At 35.9% G+C, this 12,837-nt stretch overlaps 1 protein-coding gene across 2 annotated transcripts in view; it reads right to left on the reverse strand.

Annotated features, from left to right (window-relative positions):
* The window catches only part of NKAIN3 (sodium/potassium transporting ATPase interacting 3), a 418,418-nt gene that overhangs the window by 23,928 nt on the left and 381,653 nt on the right, over positions 1-12,837 (reverse strand). For both annotated transcript variants that reach the window (XM_084865070.1, XM_084865069.1), the window contains exon 5: positions 4,027-4,087. In XM_084865070.1, coding sequence (XP_084721196.1) covers positions 4,027-4,087 — 61 coding nt within the window. The remainder of the gene's footprint in view (positions 1-4,026; positions 4,088-12,837) is intronic.

Genomic DNA, 12,837 nt, shown 5'->3' on the forward strand with positions numbered 1-12,837 from the left:
AATAAGTTGCTAGGCCAAGAGAATACATTTAACATATATACCCAACAAACATTTCCTAATTGGATGTTAAGCATTTTTCCAGGCTCTATGGTTCTATCAGGGACCAAAGTAAAGATCCTGCCTTCACAGATCTATTCTAATTGCTAATACTTTTGTAGCTATTTGGTAGTCATCTTGGCAAATTAGGAGAAATGTTACAGGTTCTGTATCTGAACTGTGGTGAGGATAGTTACATGAAACTCACCATATGGTTACTAAAAGAAATACCCTCTTAGAACCAGGAGATTTTTAATGGTTTATTGCACAAATACCATGACTCTTGAAATGTCGACTATGACAACAGTATCAGGCTTACTCGAGTCTCATGCCTTTCTCCATTTTTGACTCAGAAAATTCTTCTGTTCCTCCACCCTTAAATATGCAAATATTTCAAGGCTCACAAGACAACCAACCCATTTTCTATTCTGAGGATCATCCAGCCCTTTGTTGCTTTCTCTCCTCTCCCTCCAGCCAGGGTTACTCTACTGCTCTCTGTCTTCTCCATCCTTTACAAAGCTAAATTTTTAGGAGGACATAGGGATTATTTTTATTCCTAATTCACATCATTGCTATGGTAATATCACCTTATTCTTTTAAAAGGAACTCATGGGTAAAGAGGCAAACACATGAATACTAGTCTGCAGGAAGCCTCAAAGAGCAGTAGAGATATGGGATATTTTTCCAATAGTCATGCTTCCTTCCACTGAAAAATTCCCAAAAAGTAGAATAGAAAGGGTCAGATAACTGCACAAAGAGAGCTACTTTGAGCTATGCAATGCAAAATATTGAACCCACATGTGGGGGTTCATTTTCTTTTTAAAACTGGTAGGGTTTTCAATATACTTTTCTTCCACCATTCAACATCTAAAACCCAGACTGGCCTTTGTGAGTCCAAACAGATGTTCGAGTTGTAATTGGCAAGTTGGCATAGAAGGAGTCATGCTAGCAACAGACCCTCTGAAATAGCCTGGCAATATTTATAACTGCACAAATTAATACTCTTTTCAGCATCTTTTGCCTCACCTCCACATCTTCCTGAATGAAAACATTCTTTTTAGTAAATTTGACAAGATAGATCAAGCTCACAAGTTCATTTTCAGCAATACCGTAGATGATTCACAAACAAGATGTTGACAGGTTTTTGTGATTACACATTCTAAATATCCTGGCTTCACAAAAGTATACATGGAGATTGATAGATATTTTAAAAAGAAATAAAAACATATATATAAGTAGATTTTTCATGAAAATGAATGATAGAAAGTATTGACCCCACTCATCAGCACTCTTCCTTTGGTGAGCTCTTCTTCTCTTTGACCTGCTATCATGGTCTTTGTGGGAAATAGCAAAAGAAGCCGAGAAGTAACTAAGAAGATGGGTGGCTGGAAATAAATGTTTTTTCAGGCATTTAGGACCTTTCAGAAATGTCCATCACTGAAATGTTAGTCCCATAGAAGCACTTAGCAGTGCAGAGGAGAAAAGCAGATAGCTGTTATTAATTTTCAGGCTGGCTGACAGCTTTCAGTCCAAGAGCAAGGCTTAACTTTGCATTCTGAATAATGCAGAGATTTTCATTAGTTGGAATAGGAAATGATAAATAATATATTGTCTGCCAAAATACTGTGACATTACATTATATATTTGCAGTTACCTTTCAGAATAAGCTTTCCAGAAATGTACTTAGACAAATTGGAAAGCTAGCAGGATTGTTTTCTTATTTTATGTTTTACGTTTGGAAAAACAATTCAAAAGACACGTCTTCTTAGATGTGGGCTGGAAAGGTCATATCCAAAGGGCAGTTCATTATTGCACCTAAAAGCTAAGTGTTGGCACAAATTGTACTAGTCTATGAGATCATTGCAATTGGTTTCATAGATTTCTTTTTGCTCACATCTGCCTTCTGGAGACTCTGGGCAATTCAATTACAAGTGCACTTTTGATTCCTACTTCTATCAATAAAAAGAATATAAAATTACCCTTGCTTGAGAACGATCAGACTAAAAGGTTTGTGATTGCTTTTCACTGTCATCTCTCTTCCAGCAGATTATCATGTCAGGTTGGTCGAGGGCATATTTACTTTGTTTTGAGCACACAAGACTCAGTTTCTGACTCTAAGTATTATTTGAATTGATGGCAACACAACTACTATATCCAGATGTCTCTCGGTAACTTAATGCATGGCCCCAATAACAAACACCAGAATTAAACTGTTAATGGAAAAGGCTGCCAGCAGCTACTTCAATCCCAGTTTGATGGGTATTAAAATAGCTGATTCAGAGATTTCTATAGAGAAACTTAAGCTAATTAAAGACACCAAAGTCGATGGAACTATAATATCTGCCAGCATCATACAATCTATGTACACTCACATTAATTCTCTACCAGAAGGCCGACAGAAGGTCAAAAAAAAACGTTTACTCAATTTAGATGAACCTTTTATTATCCATGCCATTTTGCATTTTCCGGGTTTACTTAAAATAATCACAGGCCTCAAAGAAAAGTCCTTTCTATATTTATTCTAGATAATAAAGACTATAGATTATTCTGCCCTTTCACACTCAAAAAGGCAGGACAGAACATTCGAATTGTTTGAGAGCCTCCAACCAATTCAGTGAGAAGAAAAGAAAGAGGGTTCTTTCAATACCTACTCAAAAGTATCACCTGGGATTTAATTGAGATTTATCATTCAGTGTTTCAATTTCTGAAGTATTTATTCATCCCTAATTCTAATCATTTTCTTTTGATCCCAATTGCAGTTAAAACTGTTCATACTCATCCAGTTGTGTTTTGGCTGACTTCTTATACATTAGCATTGTCAGATTGTAGAATTAACTACTAATGGAACTCCCAAGGGTCGACTTTTTGACGTTCCACCTCATAGTGGGAAGTGTTGCCATTACAGCTGCACTTTCGAAATGTCAGAAACTTGCTGGCTCATCCAGCATAAAAAATACCCCAAGGCAAGCATAACAGATAAGATGCAGTTTGTTTGCATGTTTTCACTGCCTGATGAGTTTCTTCCCAGGGTCTAATATTTATTCCACTTGGCCAAATAAATTGAGGTGAGAGCGTATTGCCAACTGGTTTTCAGTTTATGTATCATGCACTACCTCTGTTTGGTGGGGAGTATTCATCAGACCCCTTTGGAGTTGTGTTCTAGAAAGTTAATGGCTAGCTAGAAACTTACCCTCATTTTGTTAAAGAGTCAACTTTACAAGCCAGACAGTAACTGCAATGATATAGCCAAATATCTGGTATGTGTAATAATTATTAGTTTTAAATAAATTAAAATTTCCTTTGGTATTATGTGAGCCCATGTCTGAGTTGGGCCAAGAAGTGCCTTATACATAGCAGGTAGGTGTTTAAGAAATGCCAGTGGTTGACCTATGTTGCAAAATATCTGCCTATATAACTTTTCAGGTTATATAGGGTTTTTCTTTCTTTTTTTGTGTGTGTGTTCCTGCTAAAATGTGATTGTTTAGCTTTTTCAGCATCTCTCCCCCCTTTTTTTTTAATGTTTTGCCTAGAAGGTTGTCATCTTTAGTTTTCTCAGAGCATTTTATATAGTGTATATACATATAGAGCTTGCTATAATGGGTATTGTTGTATTGATGTCATTGCTATTAGTCAGATTTCAAAATTCTGCAGCCAGCATATATACAGCAGTGATAGATAAAGCAACCCCGAATTTCCTAAGCATACTGTTTAGGTCTCTGATGAAAAGTTACTAAGACATGGTGTGACAGCCATCTGTAGGCTTCTCTGTCTCTGGGGAGCTTCCCATACAGCTTGGGTTGAGAGTTTCAATATTCAGTGCCACCTGATTTGAGTGCAGTTTGGCTTATACATGCTTGATTGTAACTTTACGATGGTGAGTTCAGTCATTTTCAATTCTAAATGGCAATGATTTCATAGCCCTGGAATGATTAGTTTTGGGAGCTATATCTCATCCAAAATCAACCCACAGGGAGACGTATCAATACTTACAGGTATCCTCTTCTTCCATGAAAATACTGATCACATAACAGGCATACACAAAACCAACCAACTGCAAAGGAGAGAAAAAAAATACTTTAAGAACCTAATCCAAACGTCCATAATTAAAGAGCCTATATAATCCAATAGAAAAATAATATATGGCAGTAACGTTTATGAATTTGTAATAGGGAAAAACCTTGGTTTTTAATAGCTGTGATTTTAAGGAGGTTTTTAATTTCTACCCAGCTTTAATAGCTTTCTAAAAAAAGTATACAAGAATGGGGAAAAACCAATTTCTAGGTATTTCACTTAGGTTTTGATTTGGGATTTATAGGTCTCATATTTAAGATCGCCACAGGTTATTCAGAACATATATTTTAAAGTTTTGACTCTTTTTAGAGCAATCTGTAGCTGCACTCATTAATTATTACTACAACTATTTCAAGGTTTAATAACAAAAAGGAATAAAAATATATTAATTATAAATTAAACATTAATCATCTACTGAACCATTAAAAATGCTCAGAGAATGTAAATTCTATTTAAATGCCATGTTTTGTTAATTATATCATAATGAAATACATTAACTTTCAGGTATTAGTAATGAAATATAATAGATGAGATCATTTATACTTTGGACACTAGTAGTTAAAAGAATAAATGCAGGTGTTTTCTGGCTTTCAACATTGTGTTTTTCTCTCCCACTTATATTGAGAAGACAATTTTTATTCTATGGAGCCACTGACACTGAAATTCTTGGAAGACAAAATTGTCATAGAATCTAGTCTAAAATTACTTCTATAAATACTTTGATGAAAAAGAGATACCTATAGCTGTTATAGAGTCTGTCTTCTTGCCTTTCTCTCCATTGTTAAAGTCATTTCCTCCTTCTCCTTATAAAATAGCACTGGAAAGGAAACTTTTCTGACAGTCCCAGTATCAAAGGCTGAATGCAAAGAATAATGTAACTGGTGTTTGTGATTGCCCAAGCAGATGAGGACTTTGAATTCATAACCAGCTTTAGACTGTCTAGACTGTGGTCGACAAACTCATTAGTCAACAGAGCCAAATATCAACAGTACGACGATTGAAATTTCTTTTGAGAGCCAAATTTTTAAAACTTAAACTTCTTCTAATGCCACTTCTTCAAAATAGGCTCATCTAGGCTGTGGTATTTTGTGGAAGAGCCCTTCAGTATGGGCCAAAGAGCCACATGTGGCTTGAGAGCCGCAGTTTGCTGACCACAGTCTAGACAAAGGCCAAGAAATCTCTGAGGGTGAAAGGTTAGAGTGAGAAGAACTTATATAGAGAGACTTGCCAGAGCACTGAAAGGTCTTTTCACCCCAAGGGGTGCCTTTTCTCATCCAAACCAAGTGAGGGGGTATTTCAGGAAAACAGAAACATGGGGGGTTTGACAAGTTTCTTGCAATCTGGGGAACACAGGTGCTTGGCACTTAATCCACACTTGAAGAAGTCAAAAGTTGAAAGGCTATGGCTAAGTGTGCTTTTGGTGACAGTGTGTGCAGACATAGGACTGAGCAGGCATGGCCGGTCAGGTGTATGCATGCCCTTAGCTTGGCAGGTAAAGCCTTTTGGAAGAGAGCTGGCTGTGCAAGTGGCCTCAGAAGACCGATACTGCTACTTAGTATATAGAAGATGCGTAAGACTGTCAAGTGGCCAGCTAGAGATGCCGATCATCCAGAGAACCAAGTGAGGAGCCTAAAGATCGGCTTAGGTGAGTTTTGAAGAATCCACAGAAACACCTACAAAAGGAAGAGCTGCAGTTGGAATCTGTTACACCCAGGGAGCAACTCCTGCTGGGTTACAACTGAACCAGCCATGTAAGAGCTTATCTCTTCTCCATGAGCCCTCCTTTCACTCCATCTCTGGAATAACCCAACAGAGAGAAGTGAAGTTAGAAGAGAGAGAAACAGTGAGGGGTCCCTTCCTCACTGATGATCTGCACATTGAATTCAGACCCAGGCTGAGGAGGAGAGTTTAAGTAGAGGAGAGTTTGCACTGGCTGGGCTGAATATTTTTTTTTTTAAATTGAAGTAAAATTGAAATACAATATAAGTTTTAGGTGTACAATATTATCATTAGACATCTGTATACTATATAAATTATCATCAGCAAAAGTTTAGTCACCATCCAATACCATATCATTGACCCCTTTACCCATTTCACTCTCCTGCAAAGTCCTTCTCTCTGGTAACCACCAATTTGTCCTCTGTATCTAGAATTATTTTTTTTTAATTTCACGTGTGAATAAAGAAATCATATATTTGTCTTTCTCCATCTGACTTATTTCACTTAGCATAATATCCTTGCTGTCCATCCATTTTGCTGCATTAGCAAGATTTCATTCTTTTTTGTGACTGGGTAATATTATATCAATCTATCTATCTATCTATCTATCTATCAATCATCTATCTCACATTCTTTATCAATTCATCCATCATTTGACACAGGTTGTTTCCATATCTTGGTTATTGTAAATAATCCTACAATGAATTTGGGAATTAATATTATCATAATAGTGCTATCAAATAAGTGTTATCATATTCTTTGGATAAATACCCAGAGTGAAATAGCTGGATCATATGATAGCTCTATCTTTAATTTTTGGGGAAATCTCCATATTGTTTTCCATAGTGTTTGTACCAATTTACACTCCTACCAACAGTGTATGAAGGTTCCCTTTTCTCCAAATCCTTTGCAACATCTTTTGTTGTTGTTGTTAATCCTTATCCGAGGATATTTTCCCATTAATTTTTAGAGAGAGTGGAAGGGAGAGGATGAAACACAGAGAAAGAAACATTGATGTGAGAGAGGCATATTGATTTGTTGCCTTTGAAGGCATCTCAACCAGGGCTGGGGATTAAGCATGCAACCATGGTATGTGCCCTTGACTGGAATTGAACCCGGGTCTCTTCAGTCCACAAGCCGACACTCTATTCACTGAGCCAAACCAGCTAGGGCCTCTGCAACATTTTTATTTCTTATCTTTTTGATATTATGGGCTGGCCCTTTTAATATCTACAGGGGACCAAAAGAGCTATAAGTTCTGCCTGAAATGTCATACAAAGAGTGAGATAAACTGATGGCCAGAAACTGTACTTGAAGGGGTAGTGGGAAAAAGAATAAAATGCCTTTTAATTGTATTCTACCAAGTCCAGCTCATTTAATAAACCAGTTGCATGCTGAAGAAAGAAATTGCCTACAATCCTATTACTAAAAACTTCTGAATGAATTTTCTTCCAATTATTTTTCTCATAGTTGCTATATGCCATGGTTATAGTCTTCTGACCCACATCAATACTTTTCATAAGCTTAATTATTACTAACTACATGTATTAGCATAATTTATATATGATTATGTATTTAAGTAACCTCCTATTATTGAACACTTTTTTATTATAAAAACTATTATGATGAATATTAATACTTTTTCTGAATTTTGGATTATCTGATTCTAAGATGTGCCATTTTATCCTACTATAGCAGTGAATGATAATGCTTGCTTTGTCATATCCTTAAAAATATAGCCAATATAATACACAAATTACATCTCTTCATTTATTTAATTTACAATAGTTTTATTCATCTGAAACATTTTCATATTTTATTAGCCACTTATATTTTTTCTTTTCCAAATTATTTGCAGGAGTTCTTTTACTCGCTTATTAACTTGCTGTTGTTTTCATTATTTGTGTGAAATCTTAATAGGTTGTATATACTAAGTTTTTTTTTTATGTCAGCAAGTGATAGTGATAACTTCATAATTGTGGGTATTTTTTTTTAGTAAATCATATATTGAAAGACAACTGCCAATTAATAACTTTCTATTTTCTTGGCAGGCTCTCTTTTAGGTAGGTGTGTGTGTGTGTGTGTGTGTGTGTAACTCAAGAACTTTCTACTGGTGCTGTTCAAATTACCACAAACATGTGCGTTAAAATCAACACAAATTTATTATCCTATACCATGTAATTCTGGAGATCAGAGATCTAAAATGGGTCTCTTTGGACTAAAACTAAGTCAGCATGGCTGCAATCTTTCTGGAAAATCTGGCAACATCTTTTTGCATGTGTATGCCCTCCTTTGGAAAACTTTCTTTGGGTATGACCCTTTGCTTGGAAAACAGTTCAAGGAGTTCAGTTAACATGAGTTCTAGTGACACAAATATAGACAAATCAGATATCTTTTGAACCCTAAGAGCTAGACTAGTGACAATGAAACAGATCAAGTGTCTCTGCCTATCCAGTGTATTTGAGATGACTGATACATTGGGTCTCTTCAAGTTGCTTTGTAAAGAGAAGAGTGGTAGCAAAATGGATTGAATCATATTATAATAGAAAAAATTTTGGACTATTTTTGTTACTTTGGTTACAGACTGACATTTAGATGCTGTATTGCATATTTTATCTTGGAAGTTGCTTATTGAATAGTTAGCCCACAGTTGCTCGATAGCTTTTGTATTCCAATAATTGTTTTCCCACAGCCAACTCAGGTAAGTGAAATTTCACAAGTCATTATCTTTTTCATTTCTATCAGTGGGAGGTAGGTAAAGGTGAATCAAATATTTTGATTGAGTGCTATAGGACTTTTCTCGTAGAAATCCAAGTCCTTCACGATAGCTGAGTACTGTAATGAACATTATTTTTTTACTTTCCTAATAGAGTATATGCTTATTTAGAAAAAAATATAGCACTTCTATCTGCACTTTTATGTTGATTTAAAGTAAGAAAAATTGTTTTGTCTTCATTGATATTGTTTGAGATGACAATTATGCCTAAAGTATATTTTAGCATATTATTAGCCTCTTTGACAGGGGATGTATGTCGTGTCTTCTAACATTAGCTCATTCTATTTGGCATGCTTGGCCCATCAGCATTTACTGGTTGGTTCATTGGCATTTACTGGAAGATAGGCCAGAGGATTGATGAGAAGGCCCCTGGAGAGCAAACTCAGTGAACTTAATGCTGAAACACTGTTTTCACATGTCAATATGTAGAGTTGATTTGATGGGGTTGAAAAAATTTCATCCTGATAAAAAAGTTTTGACCTAAAACAAAATTTACCCCACCGATCTTTGGTTTGCCTTCTAACTTTATAAGAGGCCTGGAAACTATTAACTGCTAATGGGCTAATGGCTGTACCATAAATTACTTTGTTACATATTTATACACTCAAGGATAGATATCTAAGAACCCTCTAAGTAATCTTTATAAAATAAAATACTTTTTTTTAGAAGACTTTTTAGTAATCTCAATGCAAGTTTCCTTCCAGGCTAAAAAGAAAGGGGTTGACCAGTTGGCTAACTTAAAAAAAAAAAAGCAAGCAAGTCCTGATTTTATCATTTGAGTAAGTGCAGTGGTAGGGTTAGGACAAGACATTGAGCATGTTAGAAGGGTTGCATAAGATGATGATCATAGAAGTACTTTAAAAAAATATATAATTTTATTGATTTTTTACAGTGAGGAAGGTAGAGGGGTAGAGAGTTAGAAACATCAATGAGAGAGAAACATTGATCAGCTGGCCCCTGCACAGTCCCTACTGGGGATGTGCCTGCAACCAAGGTACATGCCCTTGACAGGAATCGAACTTGGGACCTTTCAGTTTGTAGGACCACACTCTATCCACTGAGCCAACCTGATTAGGGCCATAGAAGTACTTTTATAAAGGGAAAGAAGAGCAAACTCATTAAAAATACATTTTTATAAGTATGCTTTTACTTATGTTACTTATTTTTTCCTGTAGTTTTAGGGAAACTGAAAATATTGGGTTACTGTGTTTTCTGAAAAAAAAAAAAAAACCACACAAAACACCTCATCATCTAAGTATTAAATAACTGGTCAATATATTTATTTATCCCCTTCCAAATAATTCTTTTGGCTGACAGAAGGTAAGATCAAGTTTTTAACAATAATGGCAGCACACTATCCTTCCTTATTTTGTGAAAATATATATATATATATTTTGCTAATGAAATGTGATAACACCCAGTTTTAAAAGAACAGAGCAATGCATAGTAACGGGAAATTTATCAGACTTAATTATTCACTAATGGGCTTTAATAATATCTTGATGACAAGAAAGAAATTTGGATTAGATAATTGAAATAGATGACACCATTAGCTGGAAACATAAGAGAAAGACATGCCATAGTACAAATATTAGATCACTCTCTAGTCCCTCAAACAAAATTTGCCAGCTATAATCTCAATAGTATAACACACAAATTAATTAAAAATATCCTTTTACTTTTGATTTATTGACAGGTACACTAATAAAGTATTTATCCCCCAAATTACTTTGGCTATCTAGATTAACCAAAGTTCTGTTTAATTAATAATGTTATTCTCAGGAGAACCTGTTTAGACATCATGTTAATCACCAATTTGTAGTTGGCTGATGGTTGTGTTATGTTCTTAGTTTCCTATAATATGAATTGAAATAGTCCCTGTGGCTTTCTGCTTATTTCCAAGAAATGTAATATAATGCACTCTTGCTAAGAGCAAGGACACACAAAATAATAAATAACATCAGGATGATAATCTTGATTATTTCTGCTTTTATTAAAGTTTTGAAAGTCATTTATTTTAAAGATAGTGTTTTTCTCCTCCATTACAACCATCTATCTCTACAGTTATAACATTCAATTTTTCTCTGCATTGTAATTTCTGACTGCATAAATTCTATATTTTTTTGATATATTAAATGAATGTAAATGACATAATGTAGATTCTGACACCTCTTTTTGTATAGGGATTGATTAGGTTTTGCAAATAGGATTTGTATATGAGATTGATTTGTTTGGCCTGCAGACCTCCTATAAGGCTTGGCAGGCTCAGGTTTCACACTTGTAGTTACAAGGACGCAGACTATTGGCTGTGTGTCATATGAATTGTAAGCTTTAGAAAGAATGAATCATACCTAACTGATTCATTTGGTTGAGCAGATAGAGAATTGGCCTGCAGACTGGAAGGTCCCAGGTTCGATTCCAGTCAAGGGCATGTACCTTGGTTGCGGGCACATCCCTAGTGGGGGGTGTGTAAGAGACAGCTGATTGATGTTTCTCTCTCATCGATGTTTCTAGCTCTCTATCCTTCTCCCTTCCTTTCTGTAAAAAAATCAATTTTATATATATATATATATATATATATATATATATATATATATTTTTTTTTTTTTTTTTTAAAGAATGAATCAAAGACATGAGTCATCTCTAAAAGCGTCTTAAGGGGTAACTTCTATTATAGGTGAACAGTTGATGAGAAAAGCTCATTCAGGTCTAGCCTTAGGGTGAGAGAACTGCTGAGTTTAAGGGAAGCCTAAAGGAATAAAAACTACTACTTTCCTAAAATTGTCAGCATTCACACCAACATTTAGACCCGAAAGCTTAAGAGAACCCACAAGGAATGACAGAAGTTTCTCTATTCAACATCCAGATTCCAAAATGCTTTTAGTTAAATTTTCCTCAAATTCAAAATGACTCTATAAAATGTCTTGGCCAAAGCTGCCTATGGGAGACAGGCAGAGGCAGACACACTTCGTTCTGTGGAAACTGCATTCCTGTGAAAATCATCAAGTTTAACATTTGTGAACAGAAAGCTTCTGTGGGTAATTTGGGTTAAGATGCTAAACTTTTATAAAAGGAAACATAGCTACCTAATGTTAAGAACTGGGCATGATTTGGGATTTCACTTTTATATGCTAACAAATTAGCTTGTTGCTTTTAGGGTTAGAGACAAAAGACTATCAGCACAGTTGCCAGCACATGATGGACCCCTGCACACACAGTGGGTTGTGTTACAGGAGAGAACATTGAGCTATCTTTACAACAAGAAAAGCAAGCCCAGCCGAAACTGGTTTGGCTCAGTGGATAGAGCGTCAGCCTGCGGACTGAAAGGTCCTGGGTTCGATTCAGGTCAAGGGCATGTACCTTGGTTGCGGACGCATCCCCAGTAGGGGGTGTGTAAGAGGCAGCTGATCGATGATTCTCTCTCATCGATATTTCTAACTCTCTATCCCTCTCCTTTCCTCTCTGTAAAAAAAAAAATCAATAAAATATATATATATTAAAAAAAAAAAAAAGAAAGAAAGAAAAGCAAGCCCACTCTTTGCTTGGTGGGGGAAGGGGTAAGGGAGGGAAGTTACCTCATCCCTAAAGATTGTTTGCTAGAAGACTGTCAAATTACAGCGAGGAGGTTAGGGAGATCTGGGGGAGATAAGAGATCAACCAAAGGACTTGTATACATGCATATAAGTACAACCAATGGACACAAAACTCTGGGGAGGGAGGGCATGTATGGGAGGGGGCGGGCAATGGTATATGTACAAAGATAATAATTTAATAAAAAAAATAAATTAAAAAAAAGATTGTTTGCTAGAAACACAACCCCCCAAATTTGCTCAGGTAAAGAGCAATTATAAATTTATAAGCTATTAGTGTACCTAAAGGTGGTATTTAAAGTCATATGACTGGATTAGGTCACTAAGGAAGTAAATTAAGTCAGAGAAGGGACTCAGGATGAAGTTCTGAAACATTATGACATTTAGGGGTTGGAGAAAAGTCAAGAAACAACAAAAGAGACCGAAAAGGACTGACCAGAGAGGTATAGGCTACAAGGAAGTGAGAGCAATCAGCTGTGTCCACAGCCTCTGATAGGTCAAGGACAGTGAGCACTAAGCACGCACCACTGGAACGGGTAATGTGGGTGACATGGATGGACATGGGTGACCTGGATGGGAGTTGTTTTGGTGGAGGATAGAGCCCAAATCTGATCAAAGTGTGTTTAAGAGAAAATAGGATTTCAA

Source organism: Pipistrellus hanaki (genome assembly GCF_964339955.1).
Source record: "Pipistrellus hanaki genome assembly, chromosome: 17".
Taxonomy (NCBI): Eukaryota; Metazoa; Chordata; class Mammalia; order Chiroptera; family Vespertilionidae; genus Pipistrellus; species Pipistrellus hanaki.